General features: G+C 34.7%; 1 protein-coding gene across 1 annotated transcript in view; it reads right to left on the bottom strand.

Moving 5' to 3' along the window:
• LOC120341852 (SCO-spondin-like) overlaps window positions 1-20,937 on the bottom strand; it is a 55,368-nt gene that overhangs the window by 29,878 nt on the left and 4,553 nt on the right. Inside the window, exons 10-25 of the mRNA XM_039410411.2 lie at window positions 20,561-20,670; window positions 19,936-20,171; window positions 19,404-19,625; window positions 19,004-19,133; window positions 18,801-18,912; window positions 18,376-18,548; window positions 18,041-18,236; window positions 17,582-17,791; window positions 16,730-16,847; window positions 16,032-16,254; window positions 6,219-6,313; window positions 4,922-5,033; window positions 1,839-1,956; window positions 1,246-1,452; window positions 695-906; window positions 109-279 (exon numbers count right to left, since the gene is read on the bottom strand). Coding sequence (XP_039266345.2) covers window positions 109-279; window positions 695-906; window positions 1,246-1,452; window positions 1,839-1,956; window positions 4,922-5,033; window positions 6,219-6,313; window positions 16,032-16,254; window positions 16,730-16,847; window positions 17,582-17,791; window positions 18,041-18,236; window positions 18,376-18,548; window positions 18,801-18,912; window positions 19,004-19,133; window positions 19,404-19,625; window positions 19,936-20,171; window positions 20,561-20,670 — 2,645 coding nt within the window. The remainder of the gene's footprint in view (window positions 1-108; window positions 280-694; window positions 907-1,245; window positions 1,453-1,838; window positions 1,957-4,921; window positions 5,034-6,218; window positions 6,314-16,031; window positions 16,255-16,729; window positions 16,848-17,581; window positions 17,792-18,040; window positions 18,237-18,375; window positions 18,549-18,800; window positions 18,913-19,003; window positions 19,134-19,403; window positions 19,626-19,935; window positions 20,172-20,560; window positions 20,671-20,937) is intronic.

Below are 20,937 nucleotides of genomic sequence, written 5' to 3'. Positions count from 1 at the left end.
ATCCATACATCTTACGAAATTGAAAATTTCATAATATTTATTCGAGATTGTAGATTGGTCAACTAGATTAGATGATACCTTAATATTAAAATGTCTGAAAATACTTACCGCAGTGCATAAGCATTCGCAATCTCCACCCGAATCACAAGCACAAGAATCTCTGACGCACCAGTCGTAATATGTTGAATGACCCACCACTATGCGACATGCTGCGAATAAGGAGCCTGTTGTTATAATACTGCAGGTCCGACGAGCCCAACCTTCTCTGTGGGGATTGGCCTGTATTGTATGTTTAAAAAAATGGTTATGAAAGCTATTCGCGCATTCAACAATTTTGCGGCATTCCATACATGCTAGAATAGACACAATGCAAGTATTCAATCATAACATAGGCGTTATTGAAGCAAAATTCAGGAAGTCAAACTGCCAACGGGCAGTGTATTTTCACCATCAAACGTGTGGCATTGCTCAAAAATCTTCCAGTTTTTACATAGGATGATATCGATTTTAATTCGTACCCCAATACATCATTATTTATATTATTACACTGATAATAACATGATTACCTGTTTCTGAATACAATTAGTTTCCTCGGTAACTAATAAACAAGGGTGAACTTATTTAAAAACGCCAAAGCAGTTAGAAAATACACTTTATATCCGTAATTGTTCAAGCTTATTATTTATTTGAATACCTTGCATGGATCAATCAAATCTTGGTCAGTCGCATCCCGCGTCTCTGGACATGATTGAGCGAGTCTCCAGGTGTCAGCAAACAACGAAACGGACGCCTCGACAGATCCGTGTCTTGTTGTATAATCATCGTCAGTTCTTAAGTTATAATTTCCACATAACCCTGAGGTTTTTCCACGGTATTCAGGATATACTTGAACATATACTCTGGTTCCTTTAATTGAGAAGTACGATACATGTCATTTGTATTACAAAACAAATATTTATATGGAGAATATATTCGAGGAACATACACGAACTTCTCGTCAGTGATATAATATGGTATACTTGCTCATACGCTGGTAAAGTGGCAATTATGCGAGTAATTATGAATAATTTGGGAATCTTGAATACCAATCACTTGTTATGACTAAACGTGATTGTCATTGCTATAACATATTAAAATATTCAATGAACTATGTTTTCCTGAATGCAGACCCAAACTGAAGTAGTCTTTGCAATTTCGAATTTATATTTTAGGGATTTCGGTATTAACTATATGCATTTAATGTACCTCCATCCCACAACACTGACAATCCAAGAACAGGTGCACTGACGACAACGAACAACCCAGCTTTATCTATGATAAGAACCGACGTTGTCGACTTCTGAAGTTTTGACATCGGTTTATCCGAGGCACCATATCTACGAGGAAAACGACGAACTCTGGCTCCATTCACAGTGATATCTTTCCCACGCAATAAGTGAACAACCATGTTTCCTGAATGGTTTTATAACATTTTTGTAACAGAAATCTTTGATATATTAATTTCCTATGACACCACAATTGAACTGCCGCGGGAGATGTTTTTTCTTATAAATAACGTGCATCGAGTATGGGTTAAAACTTCATAATGTGCAAAAGTTTCAACAGAAATAGAGTTTTGGGGTCAGGTTTGAGGTGGGCATTAGGATTTTATAAATATCCATTTCAAATCTTATCGAACGCAAAAGACTATCGATTAAGGTATTTCAAATCTAGTCCGATTCGCTCCAGAGCTCAAAATGAACATGTTTTCGAATCGGGTCCCAGAAAGTGGTTTCGACTCTTCTAGCAACTCTTCTACGAACACACGTCATTACCCATTACGAGAACAATTAACTTACCAATGCTGATATAAACTGATTTAGTACAAGTAACTCCTGTTGATCCGCATGGTATATTTTCTGCTTCAACGCTGAACAAACCATCTGAATCTTGAGCAAGAATGTAACTACATGCTCCCTGGAATTTATAATATTGATGATTACAACTGTTGTATTCAATATAAAATTTAAGTTTTGTGATTGGCACTATCAGTTAGACATACTACGCAAATTCACAATGTCTGGCAGTTGGATTTATTTGCCGACGGATTATTTACTACAATGAATATTTAGGTAAACACCAATCGGCCAGATATTTTTCATATCTGCTTCAGCCACAAAGAGCCAAATTTTTTTATAACAGAACTTTGTAATGAACTTCCCAATTCATGGATTACTAGTTGAGTATTAAAGTATATAACACGGTATATTTTGGCTATTGTCATCGCGCTGTTGTCTAGAAATTCGCCCTTTCTCAACTGATGTTTGCTTATAGTCGGTGTAGCCAGATTAATTTGCAAACTTATAAATGACAACCATGGGCAGAACAAAATTGACTTTTATTTTGCGAATTCTTTTCGAGGTTTATTTTGTTGGCCAACTTGTGAACTTGAGGACATGCTTATATGAATAATTATATGAAATATGTCCAACTCTAGGAAAAAATGCTGTCATCACAAAATTGTCATTAGATATGTTTATATATCGAAAACCTACTTAAAACAAGTATAAACAGCCTAATGAGGTTAGCAAATACAGAATTCCAATATTCGAAACAAGTGCAGATCACAAGAATAAGTAAAGCTTAGCAGCATTTTAGCGTAGTTAAATTTTATCAATCTTTTGCACGATGATTAAAATACGCGGATTTAAAAAAACCTTCACAGTTCTACCTCTAGTTTAAACAAGTCATAATGTTATAATGACGCATTCACTAATAAAATACAATTGTTAGTGGACAACTGCTGTGCGTAATTATTGGACGAAAATTACTCTTCATTTCAAGTGGGTTTACTTTTTTTAATATCAGTACAACATGTTAACTTATAATTCTAATGTTTGAGTGAACATTTCCTTCCAAATTCCAGAGGGAATAAAACTGGTAAACATAGAACATGAATAAATTCCATGTCCCCTTTATACACTGCAAAATATACCCATAGTTCACGTCAAGGCATCAGTCAGCTAGAGCAGGAAGAAAAATAACTATTACGGTCACATGACCAACAGCCTCTTGACTTTATATTAAGGTCATTTCATGTGAGTTAGTAATGTTAATCCTGTACCATGTATTGGGGGCTTATGCCATTTAGTTAAATTTTGCCAAAACTGATTCACATACATTTGAAATAGTTTCATCATTTTACTCCGGTTTGTGACACGACTCCAAAGCACGTGGACCGGACATTTAAGAAGTAACGTACTTGAAAGTTAGTAAGGCGTTTAGATCCTTTTCCAGGAATGTCAATAAAATAGCGTAAAGCTCATAATTAGAAAAACTATTGATTTATGGGCGTTCGAGTATAGATATTGATTGAAACTGGACTCCCGTGCTGGACATAAATTGACAGTATTAGGTTGGAATTTGAATATTCAACTAAAACGTGGGTATATATAGGATTTTGACAGTATTTAAAAAATATATTGAAATAATTCAGTATACAGTAATTGAAGTCATTTTTGACCAAAGCTTCATCTTGGAAGCTCAGGCAAACATGGTTACCAGGGATGTCAAGGTAATCGTGGATAAATGTTAATGATGCTTACCGGAATCAATTTTGAATTTCGATACTATTGGTAAAATCGAATCGATTAATCGTACTAGCACGTCAAGTCTTCAAAAATGCCAAAATAATAGCTTGCCACTCTTATTTGACAATGCGACATCACAAGCAATTTCTGGGCCCTGTCCAGCCTATATGCATACCGTATCCAAATGCTTAACTTCAGTTTAAATCGAGTAACGCGGTGGTCGGTATGCTCTGTAATGATGATTGGAAAACTATCCTATATATGGGAACATATATAGTATTTTAAATCACCTGATTTGAGGGAATTTAAGCATTGCAATATTTTAAACGTGTCTATATGAGTTTGTAATTCGGGAAGCACTGCATAATACTTTGAAAAAAAAAACGATACCGTCTTGTGGAATAGTATTGTACTGAATTAGTTCACTCACGATGTTATTTTCTCTTTTACGATTTGTCTTGATACATGACTGGCAAAAGATACTAAAATTAGATCATTTTATCAAGGTTATATTCAAAATATTGTATCTTATCGACAAGATTCTATTTTGGTGAAAACTAATTTTCTAATTCTGTTATGTTTATGGTATTTTAATACACTTTAATCTCCACTACCATTTTAATTAGTCTTTATGGTAAGATTTATATTTAGAGCAGACCTTATTCAGAAGGTGATATGAGTACGTTAACCAACGTTCATCAATTCTCTAGGGTCACGAATGAGAAACTCTTCGAAGTGAGTGGTTAATTTCGTAATATAATTGTAACAGAATGAACTATTTTTGTATGATATGAAGGTCTGTTCTCTGGGGACAAGATCACTCAGTTACCAGTAAACAGTTTTGGGTAAGAAGCAATTGGATTGTCTAATCAAGCATGGCTTCTTCAAGTGTGTTATTTGAAGCATGTGATTGGCTTAAACCAATTTGATTTTTGTGACGTCACAGTAAGATAGAACGTTCATTATGGGCTATTGATTGTTTTCATTGGATTTTTCTCCTTTTGTTTCATTTGCTTTGACCAGGCAATTACAACAAGTAATTAGCGAGAAAACGAATTTGTAATTGAATGAAGGGATTTAAAATCGATATCAAGTAGAAAAACAATTTGTCGGTGCGTGTTTATAGAGAAAAGTACCGGCAACCCATAATACAGAAAGTAAAACTTTGGCAGATAAGCTTTCGCGATGGACAGAAATTGGGGACTTTGCGATCACTATAAAAATAGCATCTAAATTTTTTTTAATATAATCTAGTTAGTATGGATATGGAGGGTATTAATATTTGTCATAGCTAAAGGTAAATTTCGCCTAATTTCATATAGTCAAGGTATATAGGAGTTAGATCGTCTCACCTCAAATGAGTAAGTTGCTCCATCGAATGTAACGTAATGAGGGTCTCCAGTTGCAACGCAAATACCTGCGCAAACCTTTTCGGTGCAAATCCAATGTTTCCCATCACAAGTGCTGTCATGAATTACCAGTTAGTAAATTATATTACGTTATGTGTTAAATTTTTTGCTTGTTTGAAATTTAGTATGACATTTTTCCAACAGTTTATAAACAGAGTTGTGTGTGACAGTTTTGTTGGTGTGAAATGGCGTGAAAAAGAACACACAGAGCATAGGAATTTTCGTATTTATCCCAGGTGAGAGAGCAGTAGGTAAGGTGTCTTTTGCTTGTTTGAAATTTAGTATGACATTTTTCCAACAGTTTATAAACAGAGTTGTGTGTGACAGTTTTGTTGGTGTGAAATGGCGTGAAAAAGAACACACAGAGCATAGGAATTTTCGTATTTATCCCAGGTGAGAGAGCAGTAGGTAAGGTGTCTTAATCCTATAGATTATAGAGCACTACGGTCTCTCGTTCGGTTTTCACTCCATGTTGGGTGAGGGGAAAAGTTAACCAGTTATTCGTTCCAGATACGTGGACCCCATTAGTTTGGCGCAAAATCCAGCTAACGATACGGAAATAATTTCATGTAAATACAGCATCTAACAAGCGACACTTCGCTTAAAAATTGACGTGAAGCTCCTTGAATAGCTTTCGCAGAGATGATCGCGTTTGGTCGTGTTAGATTGAAGATTAAATTGAGAATTTAGTCATAAATATTGCATAAAGTAATAATTGTTCAACCGTGACAGTGAAAGAAAAGTCAAAACAAGTTTGAATGATCGAAATTGTAGGTTGGATAGCGGAGAGGGAACAATTGTTTTGAAATATATATTGGTTTGTAGAACATTGTCAGATTGAGTTAATAAACAATAAGAAAAAGAATAGAAAGATTGTGAATACAATTCATAAGGAGAAGGTAATTAGCAACTGGTGTTCAAATATATGGCTTTACTAGTTACTATAGTGATTATGATCCACGATTCTTTCCAATTAGTTGGGTATAATTTTTAAAGCTGTGACGTGGGAAATTTAACAAACATCTTGATGATCTACCCACAAGTTCGATGTGATCAGCTTGGTGTTTTAGCATGGTTTTGGTAGTAGAAAAGATTATGTGTAGTTGGGATTAGTAAACAGATGATAGGTCGTTGTTCCTTATTGCGACGTTTTAAGAAATTTTCTCTTCCGTTGAAATGAACATAAAAATTCGTTTCATTCTACATTTAATACAAATAAAAAGTTCTGAATTTTGCTTACCATGTATTGCAATCGCGTTTGATAGTCGAATTACGTTGATAAGTCTGACCGTTATGTTTGCACGGACATTCAGTGGGATCTATGCAGTGTTCACCCTGGTTCAAATAAAAGATATAATTGAAAGATTGACGAAAAAAGATACCAGAATTCAACAGATTTACTTGTACTTATTTGATAGCAACTGCTCTTACATGAAGCGACATAAAGTAATGGACCATTTAAATTTAGAATGTGCTTATCTTGCCCTACACATATATTTGACATGGTGATTAAAATATTTCGCAAAAATGTTTTGTCTATGTCGAAACCAGAATTTTGTCTCATATTATCCAAGTTGATAAATATTGTGATATCAGAGTGAAGACACATTACGGAATTACTGTCTTACGGAAGGCTAAGTAATTAAAGTGAAATTGAACGAATTTTTTGAAAATACAAATATATTCAAGTTCACATGAATAGTATAGTTCAGATTTCCTTATTGAATTTCCGCAAACAAAACGTACCGTTTAACCCAAATCAAAAACTTTTTACATGCCCGACTCAGTGCCTGGCCACGGTTGAAAAAGGTGTTACAAATAAGGCCCGTTTCAAACTCTACACGGCTGGAAAATCAGGGACAAAAGATCAAAAGCTTTTTAACAAATACAGAATATACGTCATTCAGTATATCACATAGTCAGTCTATTGTGCACAAATAATCTCCTCGAGAATATGTGGATCAACGATCTCAGAATAAACATATTTTTTTTTTTCAAAAATTGAGCGTTCTGGTGAATGAGTTGTTTAGGAAATTTGCGAATGATTTGAATTTTAGATAGTAGTTGGAACCCAAATCCTTTATAATAATTGAATAGAAACCGACAGAATTCACAGATCTTTTTTCTCATCCGTCGTGCATTTACTTGGTATTGTATTGAATCATGTTAAAAGGGTTGATTTAACCAGATGTAGTAATAACCAGATGTCAAAGCGATCGATGCAAATGAGCTATTTGGGGATTGAGATACCTTGTAAATTTAATAATATAAAGGGGATGTAAAATGCGACAGTACAGTATACGACAGTCTTGTGTGTACTAATGTGGAGCCCAAAATTCAAATGCTGATTGAGACCATATATCCACACCCATTTACACAATAGGAGTATATGGGTAAAAAACGATAGTTGGGTAAAACGCGTGATAAAATTGCAGAAAGCAGTTTTACCATATTCACGCAATAAGAATATACTCAGCCATGAAATATGCCCATTTACTGAAAGTTTATTTACCCACGAGCCACGCTTGACAGAGTAGGCAGTTATCGGATTGCTTTAATGACAGCTGTGTAGTCGGAGAGTGATTAAAACCATTCGTTTAACGTGAGGAATGTGCTTGGTAAGTCTCTTTAGTAGTTTTCGATTGTAGTTTATTGCTTTTGTCGATTTTACAACCGACGTTAATTCTTCTCAAGGTGAGATTTCAGATATTGGTTCGAAAGAACTCCATTGCAGTCATTTCCAAGTCGTCTGGGAATTTGTCGTATATTTATGTTATACTATTTAAAGCCGTATCGAATTTAGGGATCTTGAATCTTGTCGTGTACCTTTCAGAACTGGTGCAAAAATAGGAATACACAGGTTTCGGAATGCGGTTAATTTTAAGGCAGGAGAGGGACTTATTTGGAATTTAGAAATTCTCAGGCCCAAATACGAATCTGACAATCATACAGTCAATACGAGATAAAGCTGAACCAAACGCAAGATATAATCTAGTAATTATCAGATTACTCGGAGGCCGAAAGGGCAAACTAATGTTTGCTATGGCAAAGTCGTCTGGTACGTTGAAAGTTAGAATTTTCAAAATATAGTATTTGGGTTTGAACACTCGCAAAATGCGTAGATTTTGATTTGGGTGCAGCAAACTTTATCTTCAAGACATTAATATTTATTTTCAATTTTTTCTGTGGTCAGTCTGGCGAAAATTACCACAAGAAGGCAAAATATTCATTCACTTGTGTTCTCATCTCCCATCGGCTCCATGGTTACCGGAAAGAATTCGTTTGCATTATTCGAAATCGCAAACACGCTCCCGCTGAGATAAATCATTGCCGAATGGACAACATAAATATCATATGTTTATTTGCCACCCTTTGGGCAAATAGAAAATTTCTTTGGTTTGAGTTTCCCATGCACTGAAGACATACTATCCTACCCACTCAAATAGTAGCCGCGCGTGAATCGGGAATCTAAAGCGCGAAAAGTATGCGTGGTCAGTGATTAACTTGATCGTTTAATTAACCAGCGAAACAAAAGTGAACGCGCAATCTTTGTGTGGAATTTCCGTATTAAAAGATCTCATTCGCTGCTTGAGTTTTTGTTTAGATATTTCATTGGGGTGATGTGATATCGCCAGTTCATTGCACACCTTGAAACACTATAGGACGAAGTATAAATGATAACGTTTCCAGTATTGAAGATAGGTGTGTGTAATAAAGATAATATTCTATGGTAATTCCCCAAAACATGGTGATAGAGGTAATGAAGGTAGTATTAAATAACAGCTTTAGAACACGTACAAAGTAGGTCGACGTGAACTGGTTTGCCCCGTAATAGTTGTGATTTATCGCAAGTTACTACTTCAGCTGTGGGACCGACGAGCATTAAATTTCTCAGCAATAAAATGAAACGACGCATTACGTAGATCATGACGTTCGTCGTGAAGTCGATGCCAATAAAAGGAAAAAACAAAACCTCGCATAGCCTACGGCTTGATAATGATTACTTGCTGAACCGCCCAAAAATTAGCACATATCGTTAGTTTGTAGTAACCGCTTTTTGGTAACTTCATGAAACAGATAACTTGATTGTATATGACTCTGGTCAAAAGTTTTCAGGACAAGCAGGAAAAGAAACTTAGAAAGACACTTGAGGGCTTGATTTCAGGGCATCCGATACGCTTAAATATCTATGCGAAAGGAAATAATCGTTTATGTGATCGTCAATCTGCCCGGGTTCGACATGAAATATTGATGGCTGCGGGTTAGGTGTAGTGATTTAATATTCATATTGCATATATATCTAAAACTTAGTTGTCCTGAATGCGAAAAGTTAAGTATTACAAACATCATTTATAATTATTCCGGTGATGTTGTAGTGTATAATTTATGGACTTTATTAAGGCTTGTTGCAGTTTAATTATACTCATTAAGTATTATGTATTATCGTCAAAGATAAGTTTTGTATACTATAAAATAAATCAAACAAAAAAGCGAAAGATTTATTGGATTGTAAGACAGTTCAAATATGATTTAGACATAATTTATTTGTCTAGTCCGATTTAAATGATTGAGGCTTTTAATTATTGGGAGTGTCTACTACGGTTTTGCTAATAACATAGCTAATGTAAATATTTCCATACTTGCTCAAGGAGATAGCTATTTTACGAGCTCAAGAGGGAGTAAAAAGAGCAACACACTAAACTAATAATATGCTACATATATTACATGTATTTATAGTAGAGCAAAAAAGTTTCCATGTTGAATTTCGAACCTTTTTAAGAAAAATATTTGCTCCAAATGCTCCATTCATATCTTGATTTTTATTAAAAATGAATCGTGACATTTTTAGATGAAAATGCCCAAAGAACGAGTAATCAAATGACGGCGTTATCCGATGACATAACTTGTACGTGGGAGGTGACTGATAATGTTCAAGGGTGTGGTTTAATGGTCCAACTATGCTAATGTTAGTGTTCATACAATGGGGTAATTTATCGAGTATGCCCAAGAGTTAGATTGGAGAAAATCAATGTTGAGATCCTTCTCGTCTAGTTGAACAATATTTGAATTCCTGTACAAATATCGTCAATTTCCAACATGTACAATTGACTGAATTGCCACCCACACTCAAATCAGCGCTGGTACAGAAGAAACCAGAACAATTCCTATGTCGTCATTATTCCGCTTGACTTGACATATATGCCCACGAACATTATTATACCCTTGAACTTCAACAATTGTTTAACTAAGGCATACATCAAATTAGAGGGAGTGCCAAGTTCACGCACAATGTTAACGCGGAACTTATTATTGCGAATTATTGTTTTCGAAAACCTGAACAAGAATCACGTCTCTTTCGGTTGAGAATATCCGTCTGTTTAACGACTAACTACTTGTTTGACAATATCTGATCGACTGACTGAGCATGTGAAACGTTCAGAACAATATTTATATATATAAGTGTCAGTAAGATTCGTGAACTATTTTTGAAAATTAATCTTGCCTTTTTTATTGTAAATAAGATAAGGGTTTATCCATTTTGATCCTAATCTCAACAACTTATCAAATTTAGATGAGATTAATACTCAATATTCATAGATACCCTTCTTATTTGTTTCTGACTACGGGACATGGTTTGGCCTAACTCGAAGCGTGTCAGCAAGGTGATTAGTATAAGCACTCAAGCCTAGCCTCAATTTTTTAGATTTAAAGTGTTAGAATTTAGCCAAACAGAAAGATGTTGTCTTTGAACGCGACAAAAATATAGTTGCAGAATTACATTATCTAACGATAATGGATTAAAGCCTGGTAATGATAGTAAGAGTCGATATTTGGGAATATTACAGGGAAGTATGCCTATAGCTATCCCATGCATGAAAAACACGATATATTGGCTTCCAACTTGAAATATGAAATGGTTGAAAAAATCAGGTAAAGTTTTCAGATAGAATACATAAATAATAGCAGTCAAGGGATAAAATAAAGTTTTACGATCGTAAAATACGGGCCACTAGACATTGATTAAATTGTCAACGCATCGTGCCCGGCAATAAAAACAGCATGACCGATAGCGTAAATTTTATGATCATAAACCCATCTGCCTACTCAACCGTATTGTGGTATTTAATTACGGAAATGTATCATGGTTCAATCATTTTGTCAGATTTAATTAAAGAGCTGCTATATATGACATAAAATAACCCTCGGGCTGAACATCAAACTATTGCCCAATAAATTTGTAAATCCTGCCTATATTTTGTCGGACTTACAGAAACAGCTTACAGTTTTTACACACTTGGTGAAGGATTGCTGTACCAAACGCGGCTTAAACAACGTTTGACATCAGTAATATTGAGTAAAGACATCCGCTATCTGAATGTTTATTTATTGTCAGTTTGGTCAAATGTCATTTTGACCCAAAAATACTTTTCTAGTCAGTGATAGGTACACAATTTTCCGGTAAGAATACTGTCACCACCTAACAGGCTTTTCCATTTGTTTATTGATAAAATTAAGTCTACGAATTCGGCAAAACAATACCACTCTATTCCAAACCATTTCATTGTGGTTTAAATTTTTTGTCAATCACAATAGAGTGGACGTAAATGTTATTTTTAGTAGTCACAACATTGAACGAAATCGCTGTGGAATGTTTGTTCAATCGGTCTCGACAAAAATTGCTTTACTCCCATAATATTTCAATTGTATAAAAACAGATTGTCACATTTATAAAGCATCTAAATTACTGATGCCAGTAGTTCAAATTTGATAACCTATTTCAGATAGGAATAAGATTTGTTCCGTTACGTTATACGAATGTTACGATTTTCGTTTCAGTTCAGCGTCGTTTCGATTTGGGGTGGATTTGAGAGGGTCGGTGCAGCGCGGATGTTGATTAGATATAAACAAGCTTTTGTATAAAGTATTGCATTTTCAGCAGCAAAACGATCGGGATGTTTGAGAAGTTGTCTAACAACTACAAAGTCAGAAATTTTATTGATGTGTATCCAAATAAATGCTACGAGCTCAAGTAACTTTCCTTGGAGTAATGGTGTATCCTAAATAGTATCTGCCACACAAATCAACCCGTTTTTGCAGCGCGTTCGCTGATTGGCCTATTTGCCGTGATCAGTGATATCAAACAACTACTTTCTCCAGGAACAACAGTTACACTAATTAGTTATAAGCTGGAAGTTATAGAAATGTAATCTGATGAAAATATTAATTATGGTAATATTTATAATTAATCACTAAGAATGTTCAACATTTCTAAGTTTATCCGGTTTACCCCATAAACAAGAGGATTAGGGATGTAGGCTTACAATGTTTTTCCGTGGGAACTATTAGGTATGGTAAAAGTATAGTTGAGGGTGCGAATATGACCTTCATTTTGCTACTTGTTGAACTACAGGGAACAGTTTAATAATAAACATTTCTAATCAAACTGTAACAAGATTATAATTGCTCGTATTTAACTTTGAAATATACTGCAGTTTTAAGCGAGTTAACTTAATTAGGATTGAAAAATTTAAGAGTTGTTAGAAACTGGCAAAGACAGAGCCTCTGTTTAGTTTTTTAGAAAGGTGTTGGCAAACGTATGTAATGTTCATAGCATGCTTTGTACGCTAGAATGATAGTAAAAGAAATGTTTTTCCTTGCAATTTGATTTTTAAATAAAAATGGTAACTTTATACCACAAAATTGAAACCAAATCATACGACGTCTTCAACGTTATTGTAATTTATCTAAATCGCGGGAGATGAATCAAATACAATTGCCGGAGGGAAGGATGAATATAGTAGAGATATATCGTGCAGAATAAGCTATTCAGTTATGTTGATATTGGCAACGTATCATAGAAAAGATGGTTCGTGTCTAGATAAAACTTCGCATTTGGTACCGGTACTGAATATGTAATCGGTGTTGTCTTAGGAGAAAGGCAGTTACGGGCAGTGGGTACAAATATCCAAAGAGCGCTTAAAGGAAAGGGATACGAAGACAGATCTTTTCGAAAAACATTTCATATATATAGAGCATTGCGGGCGACATAACAACATATATCATCAGATAATTTTTAAAGCGAGGTGTGGAAGAACAATATTTTTTAGGCTTCTCACTATCTATATTCTGTTTGTCATTTTGGCGACCTATCGCATAAACTGGTCTAACTACGCGTTTAAAATTCGGAGAGGATTATCTATCTATATCAATGCAAAGTCCCTATCGATCAAGTTTGAAGTAGCCTACTTCTAGAATGTTTCAAATTTGTCTCTAAGCACAGGCATATCATATTCCTAATGTACAAGGGGTGGAACGTAATATTTCATTACAATGAGATATTTCGACAACTTTTTATTTCTGTTAATATTCACGTTGACTCGGTTTATAAAGTACTAATTTAATCATATCTATTTATTTCATTTGGAAGGTTACAAGTTGAAATTTTTTAATACCAAGCCGGCTTTAAAGGTGACCCTATTAACATTCGTACGTGCGGTACCGGCATCGATGAACTAAACAAGAATTTATTTAAAACAACTCACGTCGTGTCACGTGAATTGAACAATGTTTTGACTGTCTCATTACATGTCGTTGTATAAAACTACGATGGCTAATACTAGTACCGTAGCTTAAAGTATATAGTGAATGTGAGCCCCGCCCAAGGTATCCGTGTAGAGTGCCACATATTGGAAGTTGGTCTACAATTCTGCGTCAAAGTGGTCAACTCATTTCTTAATAAGCAATCGATTTTATTCTACAGATTAGTATCATAATGAATTTTTTCAAAACTAAAAAATACTCCTTGGCCGGCAATGGAAAGAGTAAAAGCAAAGCTAAAAAAGACAAGAAAAAGACGGAAGGAGTTGTCGCTATTTCAGAAACAGAAAGGTATCAAGTAAACAGAGACGATGAAAGTCAACACAAAAACGGCAATGCTAAAAAAAAGAAAGCACAAGCACCAGCTGCTCCAGTAGTTGCAGGTGCTGCGGCCGCCGCAGCTGAGGTTCCAAAGCAAGAAGAACCGGCGGCAGAGCAGGTTTCCGAACAACCGGAGCCTGAAAAGGTACCAGAAACGAAAGAAACACTTGAAAATGTACAGGAAGAAGTGAAAACGGAAGAAACTGTTACGAGTGAAAAAGAAGACGAACAAAAAGAAGATATTAAAGAGGAAGTAGAAACAGAGGAAAAACTACCCGATGCCCCTCCCCCACCACAAGACAAACAAGAAAAAGAAGTGGCTAGTGTCGCAGAAAGCGATCATACAGATACTTCTGACAGTCAGGTAACAAAAGAACTAGAAGATATCGCTAATGAACAATCACAAGCAGACGCTACTCAGAGCGAAACAAAATCTTCTGATGAAGACAAAGAAGACCAAGTCACACAAGAAACGGAATCGGCAGAGGAGACAGCAAAAGAAACGGAAGTTGAAAGTGTATCAGAAGAAGCAACAGAATCACAAGATAAAGAAAAGAGCCAAGCGGATGACACACAAGAAAAGGACTCCAGTCAAACAGAGGAATCTGCTTCTCAGCCAGCAGAAGCTCAATCTGAACAAAAAGAAGAGACAGTCGAAACAAAACAACCAGACTTGAAAGAAGAAGCCTCACTTAAAATGTGAAAGTTTATTTTGAATGACCAAACATGAACGATTTTTTTCAAAATAACATATAAGAGTGTTTTCTAGTCGATTCAAGTCTAGATGGCTCCGAGGAAGGGACTCGATATTATGGGTAAAAAGGTTGACGTTATATACATGGAGCTCATGCATCCATAAATAAGATTTTATATTGTCCTTAATCAAATCTGAAATAGTGATACACAGAGTTTCTATTGAGTTATATTTTTACATTCGATGACAGCAATCTATCGTGTCAAGCCATATCTGTTGAAGTAATTCACAATATGTCAATCCTTACTGCCGTCCTTTTCAAGCTTGCCCTTTGACATTGCATTTTTTTTCTAAATATTTGGATTATAGAAGCTTTATCGACTGTTTTAATTGTATGATAAATGGTAGCAGATGCCAACATTTTTAGTTATTTGTTTTACTTTGTATATGCTATAAAGCACTATCTATCAGTATTTTCACAACGAAGAAGTAGGGATAAAATATATTGCTTTTCAAACATATTAATATCAAAGCAATATTAAATCTTTCTCCGTACTTATTCGAACTTATTGATATTTTGGCCCAAAATTTAGAAATCAAAATTTTAGATTAAATTTAGATTTTCCATAGTATCTCGTTTGATTCTTCGAATGATTCTTCGCGAGATACGTGAATTTTTTATTCTCATTGACGGTTAAGTAATGAAATTTAACATGAATGTACAGTTGAAACGTTTTATATATTCATTCGTTCAAACACTAATACAAAACTTTATCATCAAAAACAATGTATTTTTTATACCGAATATGGATACTTCACTGCTCATCTTTTTCAATGCAATCTGCGCCACGTAATACCATGGAACCCATGTGATCTATTCATGTTTGTAGGCACAGAATTTTATTCTTCCAACATATTTAAATGTTTCTACCATCTAGGTTCTAGATACAGTTATTGTTAACTGTGCTAGATATCATATATACAATACTATAGATATAGGCTATATACAACACTTCTATATTACTGCAAAACACAAGTTTCCGAATTGATAGTATACCTTACTCGAACTCAAGGAAAGGCTTAATTCCTGGGATTTAAGTATCACCCTCGATTATGATCACTGCGAGATCAAAAAAACTTTGTTAATCGTGCATCGGAACGTTGTAAATGCAACGACGTGTGTGTGTACACGAAATGGCCAATGTCGCATATCGATAGAGAGGAATTCATTTTAGTTGATGCTCCTCATAATTCCCCGCCCTCCCTGTTGCAAGAACGAAATGTAAAATATATCCCAATTTTTCGAACTTCAACCCTCCCAAATAAAAATTTCCCGTTTTCATTGCTGTTTTTATGAACAAGATTAAAACTTGATATATATATATATATATAAAATGTTTTCCCAATTTAATATTTTAAGCTATAATTAAAAATGTTCACCTCTAAAACCATCCCGTTTGGACACGTGCAACCCTGGAAGGAGACTTCACTGGCACATTCCATATTTCGTTCTGATCGCAGTACAATAGCGCCTCTAACGACATTGTCACATGTATCTTGATTGCAAAGTGACATCTGTCGACTGAATATCATGTTATTCGGACACTTCATTGTGGCGTCACAAGATTCAGAAGTACAATTCCATCTCCCGGCATTGCAGATACTGAATAATAAGGCTCGTAAAATATAAAATAATATCTATTCATTCATGGCATCAATTTAAAAATTATGTAAATTACATACTAAATATTTCTGCGCAACAGGATGCTAACAAAAATTCACTTCTAAATAAAGGTATCGCGACTAAGATGAACCAGCATTTATATGAAAAATGACCAAAGTGTCTGACTAATAAGTGATGAAAACAACCTATCCTGAGTTATCCAAATACAGTGAGAGGTTGATTTCATCTGATATTTGACAGACCAATGTAATGCCGTACTCTATAGTCTATGCGATTAGAAAAAATTATATTCTAGTAAGCTACAAGCCAGAATCCGAAAAACTCCGTAGGCTATAATTTGACTATGAAACGTCGATGGTCATTTTGAACCCTGCATCTTCATGCTTGAATATATATGCCTTCTTGTTCATGCAAATCAATAGAGATGTAATGGATTTCAAATAAAATCACAAACCATTCCGAGCATCCACTTTTTAAACGTTTTCCAATTGTATATACCAACCCTCCGTCACTGCATGAACATTGTGACTTTTTTACGCAGTTTTGAAACTTAAAGCCCAAAACTTGTTCTCCTAAAATGAATTGTCAATTACATGTCAAAAAAATTTAACAATCAAAGTTCAACACTTCAAATACTACCAAATTAATATATATTATACTTGTCATCAGATAAAGCCAGTGGTGGGATTCAGCTGGTTCAGTTCTATAGAACCATATCACGGAATTTTATGAGATCAGCGAACCCGTTACTGGTTACCCGCATTACTGGTTACTAACAATGTTCTGTTTGTAACGGAACCGGCTGAAAAATATAACTTTTGTGAGGGAACCGGCTGACGAAAAATTTGAATCCCACCACTGGATAAAGCTAACCACATATTTCAAATAATATAACAAACAAACATTCATAAAAAAATATTATGCAGTTGCTGATCAAAGATGAAAATATGTTGTGTTGCCAACAAATATTCGTAAACATCCCAAAATGTCATGTATGCGTTGCAGGTTTTGACAACAAGAAAATTTAGGACTGAACTTAGCCACAAGCATAATAAAGAATAGCCTTATTCGAAGAAACAACTTTGACGTATTCCACCGCCCTTACATATATACTAACAACATTTGGCGTATGAATAAGTTTAAGCGATCAGATATTTCCAGTATTGCTCGTTTCAATACAAGAAAACAACTTCGAGTATAGACAGGTCGGTAACTATTAACATAAATACAATTTTATTTGCCGAGTATAAACAAAACAATTTATAATATAATAGGGCGAAATTTGTTTAAAGCAATCGCTATTCACCTGAAATTACCGGAGCGGATTGCAGTGATTCAGAATACATTCCATCAGGACAAACACATCCCGGTAGACATGGCTGGGAATACGCAGATGTTTGGAATTTCCATGCTCTCGAAAAGCTATACGTTGGACAGGGATGTCGGACATCGTCACATGAAGACGAACAAAGTGGCTGACATTCATTGAAAACCATTCCCAGCGGACAAGTTGGGTCTAAAATGAAATATAAAGAGAAGAACGTAATTAAAAAGGTATGATAAAATGCATACAGCCTGGCTATTGCTAAAAATCTAGTTTTTATTGTACAAGAATATTTCATCGAAATATTATATTTCTGAAGATCTTTTATTAATCTATTGCGTCTTATGCTAAATTTGAGACGAAAGACACAAAAGGAGCTTATTGTTGCTTTCGTTACTCGTCCCTAATGTTGGCGCAACAAAATTTTCAATATCTACTTACTGCAATATTGAACGAGATCTTCATGCTGCCTCCAATCTATTTGTTGATTTGTGGTGTTATTGGACTCTCGGGCATTCGCACAAGCGCGGGCATAAGCACTGAAGACACGACAGACGTTAATAGTTGCATCACTGGTACATATATCATGCATACACATTTCGATGTACGGAGACGTGGTCACATATTGCAGGCAATTCTGTGAAGATTAAATAAATTGAAATAATTTCATTTAAATTGTTATTTTTTTTTCAAAATGTAATTATTAAATATGCATAAGCCGCGTAAGAAATATTAAAACTAAAGAAAATTTTTCAATGCGATACTTATTTACTCACATCGAATATTTCAGAAGAAAGAAGAGCACACAACTGCTGAGCTTGATTCCGGCGTTGGGCATAAATAGTACATGCATTTGGCAGTTTATCATCAATAAATGATTTCATATTGACAATACCAGTTGATGTAGAAACGGAACTGTCAAGCATTCTTTCCAGGCATCGCGACCCATCTAAAGCAGAGGAGAATAATATTGTAATTGTACCACAATTCCCAAATTGTAATAAATTTAGTAAACTCTAAATCCCTTTACTCTATGTATCTACGCAGGAAGGAAGGTTAATATCCACTATTTTGTGAATTTTTCAGAGCTAGTATAGGCTGTGCAAAGTGCACAAGTGTCTCTGCAAATGGTTTCATGCGTCAATAACTGCCCTGATCGGATATGCAAAATAGCTAAATAATAAACAAATATTAACAATACCTTCTTCTTGATAAGATCTTGTAAATTCCACAATATTCGGTTCAATGTCACCCTGTGGTGTCAACAAATCATCTTTGGAATTCCAATTATATGTTCCACACAATCCTATAACCTGAATGTAAAAACAAAACAAAATGCGTCTTATCTCACCAATCGTACTTTGCCAATCTGGGTTGTCATCGGTATATGCAATACAAACTTACCTTGTTTGAAAACATTGGATCCAAAACAAGTTCCAATTCCTCTGTGCTTGGTATCCAAATGATACTAACACCGTGTGTTCTTATCAACAAGGCCAATGATGTTGCCATACGCACAGAAAATTGGGAATCTCTACAAACAAAATGAAGAGAAAATATTAAATATATCTGTGACATTTATTGCAATGAACATCCATGTAGTAACATATTCAATCCTGTTTTAACTACAAAATAAGCAGGATCATGAACTTATTGACTTATTTGTTTTGTCAGTGATTCAACAAAAAACAATATATACTTACATTACAATTCAAACGTATTTCAATACATACAAGTCTTGAATAAATAACCAGATGCAGTCAATACAAAAAAGATAGCTCTAGTATGATATATATATACCTACCTATACGGCATCCTTGACTCGGTCCCATTTACTGTGATTTGCAAATTATTTTTGATGTTAAGTTGTGTGCCCCTCATGTCTATAAGCAGTGATGATATACTGAAAAGATTCTGATGCGCATTTGAAGCTGGAAGAATGTCGACGCTAACAGTAAGCTGTCCGGGTCGAAAACGATCGCGCAATAAAATCTGTCGTTTGCAAGGCCCTCTGAGAAGAGACAACCTGAACATAAAATATACACCAATGTTAAAGATACGAAGCGGACAAACCGTTAAAAACTACTTGTTATTGAGATTCGTATGATAGTTGACGGTGATATACAAAATGCATTACAGATTGCCACATATAACCAGTCATGCCATCACAAAACTACCCACAATTATTGTCAAATATTCATACCACATGCAGCATAATGATGGATAATTCTTAGCCAATACGGTGTCATTTTAGATATATCATGATAGTAAAACATCAAATAGGGTCATGGTTTTTATACAGTTAACGATATTACAAAAATGCTCAATTCTTTTACCTTGTTCCGTCGAATGTAACTACGTGACTAGCGCTTATGATGTTACAAGTCCCCTCACAACGATCTTCAGAACAATTCCATCTTCCTCTTGATTCACATTTACAGAGGTTACATTGTTTGGTGAAAGATTGTCCGATTTGATATTCTTTACCCCTGTGTTTGCAGGGACAAGTATTCGGATCTACACATTCTGTTTCACCGTTTGAAAGAATTCGCAAAACTCTTCCATTTTCGCACTGTAAACATGTGTTGGTTTCAGTACTGATTTAGAAATTTATATAAGTGAATTATCTACTCGCAAATTTTGAGTTGAAATCGACCTTTATACGACTGGGCTTCGAAAATTACCAAATTATTTGTTTGCAAAGGGGAGTCACTTTATTCCACAGAATTCTATATATATACAATAGTTTACCACCATTTCCAGAATTCGAAACTGTTAAAGACGAACTTCATTATTGCAGTATTTTTGTTATAACTGCTATAAAAAGCATTTATTGTTTTGCAGATCTAAAATCACGATTTCAAGACTCGTTAAAATTGCAGCCATTATAGCATAAATAAAATGATATTGAGCGTTTAACATCACACTTAAAATTATTATTAATTAAAGTAAAATGCAAACCTCGCAGCCAGGAAAACATGCCGAGTCAGTACATTGAGATTTTTTCTGTTTGTCACTAAAATTTTCACAAGTCAACGGACACGCAGAGACACATTGCTTGTAAATCATCCCTGAATATTGATATAAACAAAATTGGTAATGAAACGCATCAGAAATAGTAACACTATATTTGAACTGCCATATTCCGTATTACTTGAGTGCACAATAAATTATATAAATTAACTGATAAAAAAAATAAAAAAACATGATTTTCTAAGATTTTCAGTATATATATCAGACTGAATTTATAGATTTCTCTAATCCAATTTCAAACTACTCGTAGAAGATTTTTTTGGTTTTATTTCATCGAATAAAGGAACTGACACATTCCGTATAAT

This window comes from Styela clava, chromosome 3 (genome assembly GCF_964204865.1).
Source record: "Styela clava chromosome 3, kaStyClav1.hap1.2, whole genome shotgun sequence".
NCBI classification, from domain to species: domain Eukaryota; kingdom Metazoa; phylum Chordata; class Ascidiacea; order Stolidobranchia; family Styelidae; genus Styela; species Styela clava.
Note: the sequence above shows the minus strand (reverse complement) of the source record. Positions and strands in the feature narration are given on the sequence as shown.